The sequence below is a fragment of the Ischnura elegans genome, chromosome 7 (genome assembly GCF_921293095.1).
Source record: "Ischnura elegans chromosome 7, ioIscEleg1.1, whole genome shotgun sequence".
Classification (NCBI taxonomy): Eukaryota; Metazoa; Arthropoda; class Insecta; order Odonata; family Coenagrionidae; genus Ischnura; species Ischnura elegans.
Window position 1 is genome coordinate 85,888,598 of NC_060252.1, and position 20,485 is coordinate 85,909,082.

At 36.1% G+C, this 20,485-nt stretch overlaps 1 protein-coding gene across 2 annotated transcripts in view; it reads left to right on the top strand.

The window, feature by feature from the left end:
- LOC124162419 (protein PRRC2A-like) overlaps positions 1-20,485 on the top strand; it is a 189,263-nt gene that overhangs the window by 40,666 nt on the left and 128,112 nt on the right. For both annotated transcript variants that reach the window (XM_046538949.1, XM_046538951.1), the window contains exons 2-5: positions 4,237-4,710; positions 7,307-7,393; positions 8,995-9,141; positions 16,640-16,694. In XM_046538949.1, the coding sequence (XP_046394905.1) occupies positions 4,237-4,710; positions 7,307-7,393; positions 8,995-9,141; positions 16,640-16,694 (763 nt within the window). The remainder of the gene's footprint in view (positions 1-4,236; positions 4,711-7,306; positions 7,394-8,994; positions 9,142-16,639; positions 16,695-20,485) is intronic.

A 20,485-nucleotide genomic window follows, 5' to 3' on the forward strand; every position in this document is an offset into this window, starting at 1 on the left:
ACTGTTGCTATTCTTTCTAAATGTTTAGAGTTATAATTATTTAATGTGTTGCACTATTAATTAGTAAAATTAGAGGATATTGTACGTATAAATCAGAGTTTTTATTGTTTCCTGTTATAACACACATATTTCGATCATGATCGATCGTAAGCAAACTATTTGTTTTCTACTCTTTTTTAATATTCAAAGAAATTATAATTTAATAAGTGACATCATTAGGCATTAAAAGTCATAACCATCCCACCTAGCATGGAGATCATTCTCTATAGATATATTTTTATTGAATATTAATATCATCATAGGTTCGATCCTGAGCAAACTATTTTTCTATGCTCTTTTTAAATATTTAAATGTATAATCTTTCAATATGTGACATTATTAAAACTTTGAAGCTATTATACTTAACGAATTTTCATTGTTTTCAATAGTAACCCACATTTTTCAGCCGTATGAGTCGACCTTGGTGCCATTTTTCATCAGAACTCATATTTTCTAATCATTTACAACATTTGTTCGCAAATGACTCCACCACCGCCAATTACCTCTTATACGGTGGCGGGAACGCTTTTTTTATGCTTTCAGATTTTTTAAACTCAGCTTGTGTTTAGTTTGTGATGTCGTAGGATGTAGTGAAAAAAACGTCCCAGTTAGTGACTTCATTCCGTAGATAGTGCCATTTCACTTCGTCAGTCATCTTCTTTTTCATCCGTGTCTCCTCAATTCTTTTTCATACCGACATTTCGGATGAGGTAGAGCACCGCTATTGATAATTCACTCGTTCACCAATTTGCTTTAACTGTTGATTGTGATAGAGTTTGAAAGTAGAAAATGTGTATCTTTTCTGTTTTTCGATTTGCCGCCTACTTCTTTAACTTTTCGCGGCGAAATATCGACGTCCTTAACCCTCCCACTATTGTTAAGTTGATGACTTTACGCGATCCTGACGAGTTTATGAACCGAAACTCTAATGACGTCTCCAACTTAGGAAAAGTGGGCGGCAACTTTCGCGTTTTTTTAAGCAGAACTTTTGAGGGAAAGGCTGAATGAGGAAGTTATTTTATTTCATTGCATTTTTCATCTTTCTCTTCCCTCTGCTCTATTCTTGAATGAATTTTGATTTTTCGACATCTTCGTGATAAAATGAGGTACGGAGGAGACAGAATGTATGGATGGAGCGAATACTTTGCGGAGAGGGGATGTTGTAATTGGTGTCAGAGGGTAGAATGTTAGGGAAACGAGGGAGGGGAAGGAAAAGAATAGGATTTTTAGATAGATTGAAAGGGAGTAGGCCTTACAGTGAATTGAAGTAGGCAGCGCTGGAAGGAAAGGGAGACTCCCAAATCACTTCTTAAGTACTCCAAGGAAACCTACCTTAATCGGCATACTGCTATAATAATAACGTGATAAAATATCACTAATGTTAACAAGTATATGTTGCGTAACCTTGAAAGTTTTATCAATACTTAGGAATGCATTTATTGATATTATTGGAACTTGTCAACCCGACCTGAACGCATAATCTGGATCGCAACGGTCTTCCATGTGTGTGTGTGTTACCTTCAGGGAGCGTAGGGACTCGATGTTCGGCCCACCTGGGTCGGGGGGTTCGCAACTGTGCATCCTGAACACCCCTTACCCCCTTTCTTCCCCCCCTCCGTAAGTGAAAGGCCCGGTTGCCGGTTCCCTCTACCTTTCGCCGTTGCGATCCTTTGTGGGGGAATTGCCGAACCCTGTGGCGTCACAGAGCTTGAGCTACCTCACGAGTCCCTCTCAAACACGCGTTGCTCTGTGAGGTACGGTTGAGATACGTCCGTCATATTGAAAATTGACCAAACATCTTACGGATTGTTTTCATTCGTCAGTGTCGCATTATGTCTGTTTTCTGCGCTGATCTTAACGAGGAGGAGAGAAGTAGGGTAGTGATTTCAACTCTTCACTGGTATGAACTGCAAAATTTTTGCGGAACTCAGGACTGAAGTAATAACCGTGCGTCTGTCGTCACCCTGTGATGAATTTGAGTGTGGTGATCCTCGTGGAGAATTGTTATTTGTGATGAAATTTGTTTTAGCGTAATTACCTGGCACAAATCGTATCCCACCAGCGGCAAATTCAATGGTTTCTCTAAGATGAGTATGAGGAGCCGCAGGGTAGGGGAACCAATACAGTTTTGAGGTATGCTAACTCAGCTCTGCTGTTATATCGTGTTCAAACGTGCTAAACGTTTTTACTGCGGAAAGGTGTTTGTTGATAAATCAGAGATTTATCTAAATATTATGAAATGTGTTCATACTTCTCGCTCCTCGAATATGCTGACCACTAGTGACGTGCATAGATATTAAAATTGAACGATTCGTATGTGGCTTAAGTGAAAGGATTGACTACAACCCTCCCCTCCCCTTCCTCATTACTGGGAAACCTGTTGTTTCTTCGTAAGCTTCCGTTTTCTAATGTGCTGTAATTTTAGTTGCGAACATAATTTGGGGCGTTCCTCAGGAGTTGAATTTCCTCGTTATGCCTGTCATAGTTATTTTATTTTTAAGTCGTTCATCTCTTAAATGTGTGCTTTTAGTTTCCCTCAACTTTTAGGCTTGTATTCTCATTAATATCTCTTTGTTGTCACATGCTCATAGTGTGTCGTCCTTAACCGTCAATTATCCCTTCCGATCATTGGTCATGTTAGTGACAACACCTTTTTCCAGCTTTAGAGTTTTGCGAATGTCCTTCGTTTCTTTCCGTGAAGGATGTGCATTCGTAGATACAGGGCTCCTTGATTTTCGAGAATGCGCATTTTAGCGATTTCGGTTTTTTTTGCAGTTTTTAGATGTGTCATTGGGGTCTGAAAACCGTTCAAATCGCGACAAAAATTGTAACAAATCGCAACAAAAGCTAGTAGTCATGGAAAAACTGCAAGCAACAATGAGTCAAGAAAATTATTATTCTCGAAAATCAAGGAGCTAACAAGTAAGTGACATACATTTTATTTTTATCTGGTGCCGCCGGTTATTCAAGCTCCTGTCAATCACTTTCGGGAAAGTTATCTTTTGATAAAAGACGTCTTTATTTGGAATATTTTGCATGCGTTATCGTCAGTGCTTAATCCGTCGCGAGTCAGCTTCATATCTTGATAGCAGTAGTCTTCATATCGTTCTTGTTGTCGCTGCTTAAGCGTCATTTCCACTTTTATTGGTGTGTGCTCGAAGTGTGTATAATTTTATTTTCCCTAGGTGATGTGTGCGGTCATTGTTTTTCCATAGGAGATAGGCTAGATACTGTGGGGTTATTTTTTATTTAATGTGCATGAATAACCCCTTAAACAGCACTATTGTGTCTTAATATTGGGAGGCGGATATAACAAATATCAAATGACTATCAAAAACATCCATGCCGAAGATTGGGGTTATCTATCCCTGCGGGACGCGAACCCGCGACTTGTCAGTTTCGTAGGCTACAAATGTAACCCGCCGCCGTCGAATATTAACGCAAAATGTTTTATTGTGTTTTTGGAGGACTTTGATTTTGTGCTTTTTAATTGCACGTTTGTTTTGGTTTAGATCACTTATTTTTATCACCGAACCATGAGATTTTGTATTTACAACGAGGGAGGTCTTTTGTTGTGCTAGAAGATCTGTGACTCAGGTGTGGTTTTATTATGGCTATTCATTTATCAATGATAAGTAGTAGAAACTACATCGTATATCATGGTGAGGTGTTCCTTAGCTGCCAGTTATCTCTAAAGAAGCAGGAATTGATCAATGCATTAAAAGAAATTTTCAACTCTACTGAAACTATGTGTGAAAATTTTGCCGTGGATTATTGAATGCATGCGTCTATGGGGTAATTATTCAATTGGATAACTGCATGGCCCACTTATTTTCCTTGAATTCACATGTTTTTATTAAAAGAGATAACTTTTTTGCTGCCCTTAATGAAAAAAATAATTAATGAAATCTATTTCATCATGTGAACATCAGTATGCAAAGTGGTTTATTGAATGGAGGGGAGCTATGATTATTGCAGCATTGATTTGGTTCAAAATTTTCTCCAAAATTCATGAAACAATACCTCTCATAAAATCAGCTCCCGTAAATAATATTCTTACTCATCCATGCAGATTCTTAAGTGTACATATCTTTTAATTGGATTGGTAATGATATTGTGGTGATGCATTTTTTGGTGACAATGTGGATGGACTCTATACTTTCCTTATGTCATCTAATAGCATACTTCCTTCTGCAGGTGACCTCACCCGATAGCATGACCAAAGAGATCCAGCGCACGCTTGGCGACTATGAGCACGTCATGCCGCACCTGCTGGGCGAGCCCAAGGGCCTCTTTGGCGTCGACCAGCCCCTCCCGAGCCCTGCATCCAAGATGGCCGCCCCCTCCACCCACTCGTTGTCGACATCGGGACCAACGTCCGAGTTCTCGGCCCCGAAAAGGCCGTTGGTCCCGAGGCCGCACATGGAGAGCAAAAGCCAAACAGTGCCTTCCCGAATGTCCTGTGGCTTCGCTAAACCCACCACAGAAAACAAGTACAACTCGAGAGGTATCCACCCACGTCCGAATGGTGCTCCCATAGCCAATGGTGCATCGAAGCTCTCGCCCAGCAATCCCCCCAGCAGCTCTTCCTTAAATCCTCACCCAAGCGTTCCAGGGTCGAGGATGAACCAGAGCGGAAGGGGCCTTCCACGCCTTAATGTGGAACCACAGGTGAGTGTTCATCATTCTTTACATCCTTCCTAATTTGGGCCTATTCCTCTCCAGTTTCCCTTGGCCCTGCTGCTCAGAGCCTGAGAAAATAACTATAGGGTAGTGATGAGTCCCCTTGATTCCTTAAATCTATAATTCTAGTGATAGAATTCAAATCAAGTCCTTCAGAAGGTGTAAAATTGTTATGATTACTTTAATATCACTGCCATAGTCACCATTTAGATTTTTGCACCTTATTCTCGCTGTGGAAAGTAACATCTTTCAATCGTTTGAAATGCATAATGGTTTTTTAAATATATAACCTGAAATTTGTGACAAAAATGTTGCTTTTTGGGGTAAAGTCACTCTTCCTGTGATATGTTCTGACATAAAGCAGTTACTATCAATTTTCCTGTTGATAGATGATAAATGTTTGTGGGAAGTGGGTCCTTTCTCAAGTTTTTTCTATCATACCTGATCTTGAATGAGGCGTGAGGATTAGCTGTATATATGTTTTGGATGAGATGGATATGGCATCATTTGAATCAGTCAGAATTAATTGAGATTGGAATTCCTAAAAATTCTGAATCACTCATCAATACAAGGCAAATTCATTGGCTCCCAGTGTTTTTAGAGGTAATTTTTCAGATTGACCTGATGAAAAATTATTGTAATATTCCAGTTGAACTCATGATCATTTTTATATTTCTTTGGGTGATTCAGAAATCTAGATGATAGCCATAATTTGATTTGAGAGTTTCCTACATTATGTGGTTCAAATGTATGTAGATATTGCAAAATTTTGGAAAAAGCTAATGTGTTCCAGATGTGAGTTATTTTGGACAGTATGACATTGCCCTTGATTTTGTTTTAGGATGCTTAAAAATAAGATTAAGGCTCTGCTGTATACCCTCTCCATTTAAGTGACTTAGAATTATTTTTTTACTGTTCATCAGAGCAATTAATATTGATTATCTACTCAAAAAAGTATTTTAAATGGGTGGAGCATTATTGGGAATGCAAATGTGTTGTTCTTGAAAAAGCTGCCATTTATCATTGAAAATATATTTCTGCCACTATAAAAGCAATATGTAAAGTTAAAGGTCGGGCAGGATGTACAAAACCATCTAAACAAATATGTTCACCAAACAGGAATCATGGGTATAGAGAGATTGAGCTTCTGCTAAATACATACAATAACCGTCCGATATGTAGCTGAAGGGTTAACACCATTAATTTATGGTTTCACTTAGAATGAAACAAAATTGTAAATTCATGAACCATAATAATCATGAGGGATGAGAATGAGTCCATTGTAAATAATTTATTTTAGTATTGTTTGTGATTTATGTTGTGAAACATGCTGGAAATTCACTAGTTCACCATAATTCCACTACCAATTTATATTTCTTAATGTGTGAGTACTATCATTCAGTGCAGTGGCGCCGACTCCATGGGGCCTGAGGGGGCCCGAGCCCCCTCAAAGATTCGTTTGGGGGGGGCGGAGCCCCCTCAATAATTCAAGAAAATAATTAAGTTATATTATGCTTTGTGAAATCACAAAAATATATTGGTAATTTTTATTTCCCATGTTTGACGATAGTTACCTTTTAAATAAATTCAACAATGTGTGTTGAAAAAAATAATTATAAGGTTAAGCAGGTTAACTGAATCAAGTGGTGTGAATCATGGTAGTGTTTCGGTGCTGCGACACACTTTGAATTTAACCTCTTCCCGGGGCAAGACCTCCGATATGGGCCCCCCCAATATTTTTTATAAGTCGGCGCCCATGATTCAGTGTTGATAATTAATTCTTGTACATGAAATGCATGTGAATGTGAGTATTTCATTAGGTATGTCATTCCTTCCTAGATATGATGGATTTGCAGTTTTGCCTTTTTTTCTGGTGGTCATGGAGAATCAATTGTGTGGCTTTATCACATCAAAGATAACATTTTTTTGTGGTAATTTACATGTCAAAATGGCGATTGCAGGTGATATAGCTCACACTTTCCTAATAATTCTTGGTGAATTCTTAGAGCCTCAATCCAGAGTTATTTGGCTGCCAGTTAATAATTTATTACTTTTTTGTTATGGCTCAATTTCACCGATGATATATTTTTTGCAACAGCGAAACATGTCCCTACTAATTAGCATAGAATTTATGTTTCTTCATTCCTGAAATTGATCCAATGTCTTACTAACTGTGCTATTTGTTTAAACAATCATTTATAACTTGACAATTTGGACTGTATTTCTAACCAAACTTGTGCATTTTAATTGGAGGCACGTGAAGCTAATTTGTCATTTCTTGTTATCTTTGCGTGCCAGCTGGATCTTACTTTAATGAGATACTATTTTCCATGAATATGAATGAAGTGACTTCTAGGTGCTTTAGTTAATACAGCTTTGAAAAAAAATGATTGAAATGTATATTTTGTACATTAATTTCCTATAAAGCAGTGCTGTAAATCCTTTTTAATCCATTTTTATAGCTCTGCTTGTGCAAGCTTTTCTTGAGTCAAGGCGTTTTTTTTTAAATTGAAAATTGTTTGAATTTACCTGCCGGTCTGATTTTGGTCTAAATTCAAAGTTTTTATTTCCTCTCTTCACACAGTTACCACCTCCTCCCGTTGCTACTAGTGTCTCTGGTGGCCACACAGCTTCTGGCAATGGGACCGCTGAAGTAGAACATATACTTAAGGTTTGTAAAACAACGTGTTTCTTGGCTTTACTTCTTCAGCATTGCGGCCTGGAATGGGCTTTGCCCTCCCTCATAATGCCTGTCAGTTCGTCACTTTCTCTCAGTACTTCATGTAGGAAACACTAAACAGAGAATTTGACAAATCATGGTTACAGACCAGGTTAATTCTGCACTAATTGCGAGAACCATGTGATCATGTTTTTGATGCTTTGATGGATTGTTCTATCTATAGTTTTTCAGAGGGTGTGGAAATAATAGCTCAGATCAATTATTTTATGGATCACATGGTCATTTTGGACATCTCCACCCATGATCCATTGGTTACCTTCAAATGCTTAAATTATCACTGCTCTCATTCTATTTAATGTTAAACGTTGCTATTGCCCTTTACGGATTTGATCGCCTTGATAAACATACAATTTTGGTCTCTGTGGTTAAGATTTTGGGATGAGAATGGCATCGCTCCCACCATTCTGTACCAGTAGAAAATGGATGGGAACTGAACGAGAGAGTGTAAAGAGGGCATTTAGGCTACCCAATATGCATGGTGTACTTCATGGTGCTTTTGTAACTGATATAGGGAGGAATAGGTGGTAGGCATTCAAGATGTTTAAATTGTGCTTGTTGGAGGAAGGAGGACTTGGAACAAAGGATGTAATTTAGTGGGTCAAGAGTATGACAGATGATAAAAGGGAACTTCTACATGGAGGAAATATAACTGAAATATGGAGGAGGCTGAGATTATTAATTAGAAGTGAGCTGAAGGAGGAGTAGATACTGAGACTTCCCTGGAAGTAATCTTATTGTATATACAGTAAATTTTGTAGTAAAGGCAGAATAAAACAGTGAGTGCTGATGCGGGATTTGCGTCTGGTAGAAGAAACAATTAGTGTGGGGAAATAATTAATCAAAGCTGTAGTATGTATTGTGTAAATTTACTTCTGCCGCAATCAACACATACCTCAGCTGGTGACAACTTAGTGTATGTTATGATATTGCATGTTTATATTTGTTATATGAATGCTTTTCGATTGGCTCTTAATTTTGTAAGTCAGCTTGAAATTTTTAAAAATTCCTGGGAAATTTTAAATAATTCGGCACAACTTGAACAGTATTTTATATCTCTCCAATAAGGTTTTTATGTTTTGAAGAAATAGTCTTGTTCAAAGTTAGGTTTTTTTTAATTTATTGAAAAGGTGATTGTGATATATTTGTATTTTTTGGGAGTTGCTCAGCTCATTTTGAATGCTGTATCAATTTCATGAGAAATTTTCACATATTTTTATGAAGTTTTCATAATTAAAATGGCTGCATCAACCATAAAAGATATGACTTTGGAGTTAAGAAAGCCTATGACTGCTGTTTGTTTGGGTATTTGAAACATACCAACTGCATCATATTTTTTTACCTACTAATATTTATTTTGGCCTTTTCATTACTAAGGGAAGGAAAATTTCTTGGTCTTAAATCAAAGTAACTTGTGAACTATCATTTTGAATTCATAATGGACTTGTAACTTTTGCCTGTATTCTATGTGGCAAGTTTGTCAATGCATATCTAATATTGTGTTTTTAATATTCATTACTATGTTTACTTTCTAGGAAATGAGACAAGTGATGACTCCACTCACTGCCATTGCTACACCTCGCAAAGAACCCAATGAATCTAAATTCAATTTCAACCTGATGCCTCAGGCCAGAAGCAGAAAGGTTGCCAGTCCTCCTCCAATTTTATCTACAATCTCATTGGTAAGAACTCATCAATTCTTTTTTATTCAGATGAGATAAATCCATTCTATCTGTGTAAGCTGGCCTCGGTGGTGGCAGGATCAAGTCCTCGCCTGCCAAACCGGAGGTCGCGGGTTCGAGTCCCGCCTTTGTAAGTTACCATTATCTAGGGCATGGATGTTTGTGCACATTTGATTGTTAAATGTCATCATAAACCCCAAATTAAAGGCCGAATAGTGCTGTTTTCAAAAGTGTTGAAAATAACTAAGTAAACATTATGTGTGTAACATTCCAAATTCTACATAGGCTTGTAACCTAACTAGGTGAGAAGCCTAGGTTAAGTTGTCCATCTCCATTGGTGTTCTAATTAAGGATTTTCAGTTTGGTTTGAATTCCGATCAATCTGAGTTCATTTGGTGCATGTAGAGATTTTCTAATCAATGCTTAGGCAATATTTAACTGTAATTCTCTTCACTGAGAAAAACATAACTGTCTTCTGGGATAAAGTATATAAGATGTCCTAAGGGGAAGTAAAGTGAATGAATTAAGCCACTCAAGGGCAAGGTAATTATTTAAAGACAGAATTCCTTGTCAAATTGCAAGCCACACTAATTAAATGTCATGACTGATGGTATTGTTGTAATATATCATTTCAGTTTCCTAATATACTCTGAATATTTGGCTATTGACTTTGACTGAAGCTCAATGCTACTCATGTGTAATATCCCAACTCACTAACTGAATATGATCGATTGAAGGGAAAGAAAATTTACAATGAAAAAATGTCTCCCTCTTTATGCCATTTACTCATAAGTTTGGAATAATAAAATGTGAATGTTGTCACTCACTTTGCGTGAGTTAGCATTGCGATTGAAATTCCGATTCATTACCTCAAATTGGGAAAACTGCTTTTAAAGATTGAACCGCTCAAAAAAGTTTAGGCAACAAAAAATGGTGTGAATCCTATTTGCTTGGCCAAAGACTACCAGAGCCACTTAACAGAAGTTTTTGACATCATTAACTTATCTACGAAAGGGTTAAGACTATTGATTTTTTTTCTTTGGGAATTGCGGTGGTGGTCAGTTAGTTAGTTGTTGACGGATTGGAAATGGTAAACTATGAGTTTCTTCATATTTTAAACTCTATCACATTAAATAAAAATAACAAGATTGTGGGAAAGCCAATTGTACATGAGTTGAATGCAAAAATCAGTGCCTGTCCTTCATTAGAGACATATTATGTGTCACTGGCAGCCACTCAAAGTATACAAATGGAAGATTTCCTTTTCTTACAGTCAAAAAATCTTAACACAATTCTAAAATTATGTGATGTTTTATTTTTCTTCTTAATTTTCTCAACAATGAGGTCGATTTCTCTATAATGAGAGTTTAATATAATAAAAATTGTGGCGATAAATTTGTCTGGCTTCCAATGGAGTGGCTAAGGTCATGGGTACAGGTAACTGGCACCTCTTGACGTAAAGATAAAGGTTTTAGTCAAGAATTTTCCTAGAGTCTAACCAAACTCACTTTATATGGCCAAGGGAGTTGAGTTGATTGCTGTTATTCTCATACCAAATCATTCTTTCATGGTGTTCAATGTGTTATTTTACTGCCTTCTATTCTAAGAACATCAATTGGGTCTGAGTACATGAATTGCATAAGCAAATCCAGGCAGCGGACAATGTCATCAGATTACCTTAATATTTAGTTATAATACGTAATTAGACATGTTGTGACAGAGAGAAGCAGCGTAGAAATTGGAAGTTGAGTTTTATTCTTGGAATATGCTTGTATTGTAAGGATTTTTTTCTTGTAAGTAGGTGGTTTATGTTACCATTTTGCTTTTGCACAATCTTTGTTCCAAAGAACAATCCTTTATGGGAAAGGTATTTCATTGTATTCTTGCTATATTTCAATACGAGCTACAATTACCATTCTAAAAAAATGCTGGCAAAATCATATGTATATACTATTGAATGAAGCTGTATGCAAGCTTCTGTGGCTATAAATTTTGGGCTGTTTGTGTGGAAGATTTACTCCTGTAGTGGGTTTTGCGTTCTCTGGTTAGGTACATATTGTTCCATAATACCTGTAAATTTACCCATGAGCTTTATTCGCTACTGTGTAAACATTCTATTTTGTGTATAGAAATGGTGATCTCCTTGAAAGAGTTTTGTACTGAGTTCCACGCCGAGTTCCCATTCTTTTGACTTGCATTTTAATTATTATTATTTATTGGATCACATGAAGTTTTTACACAATGGTTTAAAATAGGGACTGACAGATATTTGCGGCACTATTTTATGGATTGCGGAAGTGTCTTTGTAGTCACTGTATGGAAGTATAGGGAAAGATAAGTTAGAGTAAAGAAATATGTCTTCCTCATTAAGCCATTATATCATGAGTTTAAAATAATAAAATGCTGTAATTGCCACTCTCTTTTCATGAGTTTATGTTGTCTTTTTACATTTATTCAAGGAATATAAGTTGGAAGGCTGCATAAACATTTATGGTCCATTTATCATTAGGATTGAATTAAAATTTTGTGAATTGTGATAGAACTTTGACAGTCATATCTTGCAAATGCAGTTAAATGACCTATAAATGATACCTTACTCCTCATTCAATTTCTTGTGTTGTTTCCTGCCTTCAAAACATTCTTCTGGCTATTCAGTACAATGATTTTTAATGCAATATATTATCAGCTGCTTAACTTTTCTGTATTTGTTAATTCATCTGGTTCTTGTGGTTCTTGGCTTGAGGGAATTTTTCCTCTTGATGAGTAAATCAGATAAGCCTCATTTCTTTTTCTTCCCATTTATAAAAGAACAAATATTACGGGGTGTTTTATCATGGATGAATGAAATGAATTATTTATTTTAGAACAGACTCTGTAAAAATGTAACACACACTTTTTAAACATGACCTTTGCTAAATTTCTATATACACAGTTAGTAACAGTTAACTAGGTCATCAGAAGATTGAAGTAATTAATATTTCTCATTGCGTGAGGTAGAAAGGTTGCATGCATTGTATTGATTGAAAGTTATTGTAATAACTGAGTACCATATATATCATAAAGTACCTTATTCTAGAGGAAAGGTGAAAATTATTTAATTAAATTTTGAGAATATCATTAAATTTTGTTAAGCTTTATAATAGCTCATGAAGAAAAATATCTTAAGGAATTTGGAGTGACCTACCGATTATTTTACATATTTATCAGATCATTTTCATGTCAATGTGGATAACAATTGTCATTAGTTCAGCCAATTCTGGATTAAATTTATACCATGAGAAAGGTTTTCCTAAATGTTTACTATTTTGTAATCATGAATTATTTTTTAAGGAAATATGTTAAGCATATTTTAATGTTTGACCATTGGTTGAGTTGAACATATGTTTGCAATTGATCATGACCGGTTTTATTAAATGAAAGTCATTGTGTCTTCTATAACACTGCAGTGGACGTTAGCATGTGGCCATCAGTTTAAGATGCTTATGAAACCACCGAAATTGCAACATGCAACGAAGAGTCCTCATTATTATTATCATTAAATTCATTAAACATAATCAGTCAATTCGAGAAAGCCTTTGATGCTGGTTGGATGAGGTTGTGTGAAGTACAGTACAGAGCATATATGTCAGCTTTTGTTTTCGTCAAGTGATTGCATCATCTCTTTATAGTTTTCTTGCTTTCTTGAGGAAACACTAATAATTTTCAATACATCGATTAACGACACGCGTGCGGTGCATTGAGAATTGGCAATAAATGAACCTTCATGATATCATGAGTGGCTTCATATGCCTCTTAAACTGAAATTGCTAAACTTAATAATAGCACGTGAATAAAAAAATGGGAATACATAATTGCCGTTGGATGAGTATAATAATAAAAATTATGATTAGGGGCTTTGTGGCTTATTCTAAAAAGTTGAAATCATAGTTAGGACGTCAGATTTCTCAGGTCTCTCCCTCCTATCTTGGAGCTCATTGTAAGAGAAAGTTCGATTCAAGGCATTTGGAAAATCATGTGGGTCATAACCGCTGACTTGAAGTTGGCTTCTGGAATCAGAAAACCAGATAAACTATTCGAAGGAATTGTAAGGCATAAAATTATCCTTACAAGAAAATATACAATTATTTCTAGTGACAGCTACTGTTGAAAACTAGGGATGGTCGGATCGGATACCTCGGATCCAAATATAATATCCGCAGATATTGCCCTTCATCAAATACATCGGATCCAAAGTCACGGAAGACATCGGATCTGGATCCGAAATTTTAAATAATAGCTTCAGTGAATGCAACGCCCCATTAGGGTGGAAAGAGTTCCAGTTCTATCTTCGAATGCATCGTCGCATGCGATTCTTGTCCTACTCATGAACTGTTTTGTTTGAAAGCTCTCGCAGAGGTTAGGTAGGAGAATTTCAGCAGTGGAAAATAAAAAAGGCAAAATACGACTGGCACATAGTGTGACTCTTCCCAAGAAATTGAACAATCATCGGGGGAATCTCAACGTCAGGAATTTGAAAATTCATTTGAATCCGAAAATATCCAATCCGAAAGATCCGGGTCCGAAAATCAAGGATTCGATCCGAAAAATATCCTGGATCCGTCCATCCCTATTGAAAACTTCCTCTAAATTGATATTATGATTCAGCTACCAAGTAAAGGGTCTCTCGGTTGATATTTTTCCCTGAATACATGCAATGAAGTCTAAATCCCATTATATTCAAAGGCTATCTTATTTTAAAGATTGTTTTCATCTAAAATCTTTCACCTTCGAGCATTGTAAATATATCACAACCAATGGGAATTCTATAGTGAATTAATTCTCGTATAAATTAATTAGTACTATCTGTAATCGAAAATAGATGAATTACATACTTTTTTAGAAGGGTCTAAATCACAAGTGTTTGTATTGAGTTATTTGAGATAATTTCTTTGTGAAAAAACTGTTTATGTTTCCAAAATTTTGCCCATGTCCTCTTCACCAAGTCCTATTCACTAAGGTAATTTTTGAGCATTAACGCTCAGACAGGGTGATTTTCTGACCATTCAGTAAGCCCTTTAATTGGAGCTGCTATGATTTTGCCACCAAAGACACAGGGGGTGCAGCATGAAAAATTGAGACCTCTGACAGAGCTTTTGAGAGTGGTGCCCCTAATCTAGGCCCAAGTGGTTCATTTTTTTGCCCAATATAACCATAGATTTAGTTTAATTCAATGTTTTATAGTATAACTAACAGTGAGTTTCTACTATGTTAATATAAAACAGTTCCTTTAGGACTTAGTATTAGTTTTGGAACATTAAACGATTCCTTTTGATGGAAGAAAATTCTTAAAATGTAAATGACTGTGAATGAGCTGCCTTGCTTTTGTAGGGAAAAAAAGTATTGAAATTTATATTAGGTAACACTGATGGAAATGGCCAAAGCTAATAAGCAGGTACAAATATGTGTTAAGTATGGCCAGAATCCATTAAAAAACTTAGTCCGAGAGGAACCGGTTAAATTAAATTAGTTCTCAAATAAGTTTAATGCTGCTAATATATTTCAGTGCCTCATATACTCGGCCTTAGTAATTTTTATTGTGTCATTCTTAAATACGATGGAATTCAATATTTTTAGACAAAGGATGGAAAAGCAATCTCTTTCCAAACAAAAGTTAAGAAGGCACTGGGCTCAGTAAATCAAGATTGAATGCCAATAGTTTATGGCTTCGGTATTGGAAAAGTGTTTTGAAAAAAAAACTGAAAAGTTATGTCTCGTAAAGAAGTCTACTTCAGGAATGTATTCAAGAGGTTTCTGTCCATCTCTAGTTTTCTTGACACATTCAGCTTATACCTGGTGGAATAGTTAGCATCTTCTCTTTATTGGTTCTTCACAAACTTATGTAATGTAACCTTATTCATTGTTTGTATCTTTCCTTTTTACAGTTATTTTCAATGAAATAATCAAACATCGCCTGGGTAAAAACACGTAATTTTTATTAGGCTTTGATGTTAAATTTATTTTATGGAAAAAGAATCCGCATTATGAGTACCATGCTTTTAGATGGTCTTCATCTGAAGCTTTTTAGTATAGAACATGAGTAGTAGTAATGATAGATGTGTCAGGAATGATACTTCTTGGGTGGCCTCCAACCAGTAGTAGCTGGTGGGCATTCTTGCCTCTAGTGTTAGTGGTGATGAGCTTTGTTGTCATGTATAACCTATCCAATATGGAAATGGAATTAGGGTTACAGTATTTAGTATTTACATAAATATCCGGAATCTGAATTCAGACTTCTACTTGGGGCTTCCAATTGATGTGCATGAGCTGAATGCAATTGTTGTGATTGATATTGATTCAATTTAGTGAACCATTGAGGGAATCTCTCCATTATGTACTTATCCTTCACCCTGCTAAGTCCTATGAACTTAATAATTTTTTAATGCCTTATGTATTCTGTATCATTTCTGAAAGAGAATATTGCAACATGGGAAAACAGGTGTGTTCTGTGTTGCTGGCATGTTTCACCTAAGTTCCTCTTTGGTTTATTTTGATATTTCAATGTTATTTACTCACAATTTTGTAGGTTTAAATCTGTTGGGTGTAGAGATATAATGACAAGGTCAATCATTTGTTCTGCTGAGAGGGATGGAAGTTTTATTCCGTGAAATTTCAATTTCTCTGTAAGCTTAAAAAATTTCATTAGAGCTATGAGGACTTCATGCATTTAGCTGCGTAGGCATATGGCTGACAGGTCTGCAAAATGTCAGTTCTTTTATGAAGACTCAAATTATGTGACTAACTTGGTACATGCCTACTTTCTTATGGTGGCTTTTGGAGTTACTTGAATTTTCAAGTGTTTTTTTTTGGGGTTTTACACCTCCTTGGTCTATTTTTCCAATATTTTCATCTTGAAGTGACTTGACTCTAGCTGCAACAATAGAAAAACATTTTGCCATGCAGAGGGACTAATATGGTGAAAACCCTTTTGAAAACTATTTTTTTGACTTTTACGTATCAATTGTTGAAATTCCATGACAGTTGCAACACCTTGATACCATATTCAATTTTCAATTAATAGGTTGAAGGTACATTCTCGGGCTGTAACATTTTGGAGGGAAGACATGCATAGGTTCACATCTAGAACTCAAAGTTTTTAGTTTATTTTTGGTGAGTTAAGTCCTCATCATCCACTATCATTTTTTGTATTGAAATTTTCTCAACATATACAATGCTAGGTTGGCTTGGGGGAACTTATATTTATAAAATTTATTTGAACGCTCCAATCCCATATTTTTCCCTTCGATGGGTTTCCGAAATAATTTGCCTTGTTTGGATTGTAAACAATGTGAGTTTTGACTGTGGTGAGATAATCACTTCAAATATGGAAGGAATTCTTAAGTAAGTATGGATATTATTAGAGTTTTTGCTATGCATTTATTAATATGTCCAGACTGATGTGTGAATGTCAGACCCTCCAATGAATATAATGGTGGGATAAATACTTGCTTATTCTTTTCAGATTCCTGATACAATCCTTCAAAATCCTCCTCCACCTATTGAGCCCATCATGTCCCGTGAGTACTTTTGCTTCAGTATTATTTTCTTTGACTTAAACCATACACAGTTACTTAGGGAGGTCTAAGTGTGACTGAGCAGCTCAAATCCCATATGTATTTAGCTGAAAAAAGTTTTCCTTTTATAGTTTCCAGCCTCTAATGTGAAAGAGCTATACATATAAGGTTACAGGGAATTAATGTCACATGGAATTGATGTTACATGTTAGAAATTACTCAATAATAAATTAACAAGAGGTTTTTATGGCATGTGTATTATTACATTTTTATGGCTTATTAATACGAATTATTAGGAAGAATGAAAAATTGACTATTGTCTTGTCGTGAAGTTCATGGGACGTTTTATCCTAGAAATTATGTTTATAAAAAATTAACGATTCAGTGCTCTTGCTTAACTAATGCTTTTTCAAGGTGTATCATCATTTAATAAATGTTTTCTAACTTCCATCACAGTATTTATTTGCCCTTTATTCATAAGTATTCTAGCTGTAATGAACACGTCAGGATCTCTGTAGCAGCCTTTGTCAAACTTCTGATATTTAAATGCAATTTGTAGAATATATGGTATGTAGTGAACTGAAGAGCAAAGTGCTTGAAGGAAGGGAGGCTCTCAGAATGCTTCCTAAGTACTCCATGGAATCCTATCTTAATTGGTAGAATACTTTAATAATAATAATAGTAATGGCATGGAAAGCCTTTTTGGCCAGTCAGGAACGTTGCCAGGTAGTGGCTTTGTGGAGTGCTTGGATGGTATGTAGTTTGCCAAAATGATGTTTTGCTGTAAATTGACACACCTCAGAAAAGCGTGCATTTCATTAGATCCAAAATATATTTTGTTTGCATAGTGCTGAAAGTTAAATTCATCGTTAGTTATTTGCAGGCATTATAAAATGTTACCACATACATATCGAAAAATGGAGTATCAGAAGAAGGGTTTCTGGGCTAGTCAGATATATCCTTAGTAGTTACCACAAAGGAAGATGTTTCAGTTGGGGAGGGATTTAGTGTCTCCAAAACCACTCATCTACCCCTGGCTATGTGCCTGGTCATTTGGGTACAGTTAGAAGTTCATCATCATCATCTGCAGTCAACAATCTGAGGATTGGTTGATGCATCTCTTTGCTATTTTGGAATTTTCCTGAAAATGATAATAATTTTTTTTCCCAGAGGAACATTATTTGATATTTTCTTCTTTCAAAATGATAGTGTTCAAACTAGAATTCATCCTTAGCGAGTTATTTTTTAGTTTTTGGTTTCTGTGTCAATTTTTGTTGCTTGTCTTGAGAATTCAGCTAAGTAAATATTTCTTCCTTCCACTCATATTTGCTATAAAAAAATCAACCATTTTTCTAACTCTATGAATTATGAGGAAACATGAAAAATTGAGTGTCATGTCTTGTCATGGAGTTCATTGGTTGTTACATGCTAGAAATGTTGCAATAAATAGTATTTGTTTTGAAGTTAACACCTTCGTATTTTCTTCCTCATAAATCTTTTTAAAAATTTACCCAGATACAGATTTCAGTGTGGACTTCTCTATGAAAAAACATAAGTTCTTACTTTTGGTATTTTAGGATGTCACTTTTATGCATGCCATAAAAACCTCTTGTAAATTATATTTTACAGGATTTATCATCTATTAGATTATGTATTTTAAAGCAATGTTTAAAATATGTCTCTATTCAATTTTATATCATCGACATGCATAGGTACTAATAGAAAAATAAGTGGCTGGCTTCCTAAGGCAAGTAAATTGCTGTGCTGAGGCAGAAGCTCAATTATCGACGTAATGTTTTTTGATGCAATCCTGAAGCAAATCACTTAATGGTAAATTAAATGTTCAGTTTCCACGAGTGAGGGGCTATTATATTGCTAGAATTGTGTGCTACTTAGGCATATGAAGGCTATTGGCAGTTTGTAGGTTTTCCATTTCCATGTTAATGTATAGGCTTTTCACAAACATTTTATATTGGTCTGTGTATAATTTAAACATAATTGCTCTCCTTGTGTCGAAGTTCAATGTCAAGGATAACATTTTTCCACTTATACGTTTCATGCCCAGTTGCAGACTTAAAGTATTGTGGCTTAAGAATTTATTTTTTTGTTACTAACGTGTTATCAGGTCCCTATTTTAGAATCCAATGTCTCATTGAAAATTATTTTTGGAATAATCCACTAGGTTCGTATGATTCTTGATTATATATGTCAGAGGGGAATGAATTCGCCTATATGGGTGTGTTATGATTCTCATGGTAAAATAACCGTATGTCAATCATAGGTGTGGTAATTCTGCCTTCCGTTCGAAATTTGGAGTGTTATATGCTATAGAAGTGGAACTTGTGAAGAAAAATAGGTTAAGGAAAGAGGTGTATTCATGACTTGAAATATATGCCTCTGCATGAAATAACGAAATAATAGAGTGATTTGACTTGAGCCGCAAATTTTTGAATTGCGTGTTGATATGAGCGGTATTCGGACTGTCGTCACTCGCGTGTAAAAGGTGAAGTCGATCAATCGAAATCCGATTAGTGGTTTGGGCGTCGCGACGTGTTGAAATGTTACTCGACCTGTGTTCTTGAAAAGAAAAAAAAAACGCGTCGTTTGAGGGACAAGCGTGTGCATGCGACTGAAAATATCGTCATCTCGTATCTAAGTTGGGAACATTATGTTAATGAAGGGTTGTTAATTGTTGATTTCACTTACGACCAAGGCGATTTTTGAAGTGTTATTCGCCGATTTTTGCTGATTTAATCAGTTAATTTGCAATTCCAAGTCTTGGTTTAGTCGTTAATGAGTTCGCTGTACCGAGTTTTTTTTATCAATTAGCTTAAAAAATCACCTTCATCTCTCCCCAAAAATTATTTCGTCGCAAACATTACCGTCAGATTTGATAATGACCATGCTAATGTCAGCCTTGATCACTTTACTGAACTTTTCGTCGGGTAAAATCTCTCTTTGCTATAAGTTTTCAGCGTGTCACACACCCACAAAATTAATCACCGTGTTATATGAAGTGCTCTTTATTTTTTCGGTTCCATTATTCACAATCGTTACAGTAATATTTGAGATATACCTCCTTCGCTATTCTACAGTATTTCGAGATGGTTTTCCTTGAAGGAACGCCGGTAAGGCAAAACTCAAATTCTAACACTGTGGTGCAAGCGATGTAATTAATGCGTCAGTCAGTATTTGGGATTAACGGAAGCAGTATCTAGACGGTTGCGAAACTTTTCCGTTCCGATGCGTATCGAGATGGCGCTTTAGCACTTGAATGATCCTTAAAATTTCGCAATTAGTTCGAATGCGTCACACAAAGCGAAACCGGTCGCGAAGTGCAGCTGCCACCCATTTATTTCGTAGTGTTAGGGACGCCTGTTGCGCCTCGTTTTTTGTTCTATTCCATTTGCGATTCCCCTCGCCATTGCTATGGATGTGTTCATTCCGAGCTTATGCAGATCGCGTGCTAAACGGTCGGCCTTCGGCGGTATGCTAATGTCATATCCTGCGTTGAGCCGTAAAGTCGGAGAAGATTAGGAGCGAACAAAAGCAATCGTGACGTCGATAGCCCTGGAAGAAAAGAGAGGAAAGTGTTTACACGCTTACTCGTCTTCAAGATATGTTCCAATTTCAGGTTTCCACTCTTTTGTTTGCGCGCCGTAATGGCTGAGGGTTTGGGGTGTATTGATCTCGCTCAACCTCCCGTGATATATATATTTTTTCCCCCTTCCCCACCGCTTCCCGAAGCTCTCTCTCTCTCTTGCAGACGTTGTCTCCGTCGTGGGTTCGGCTTG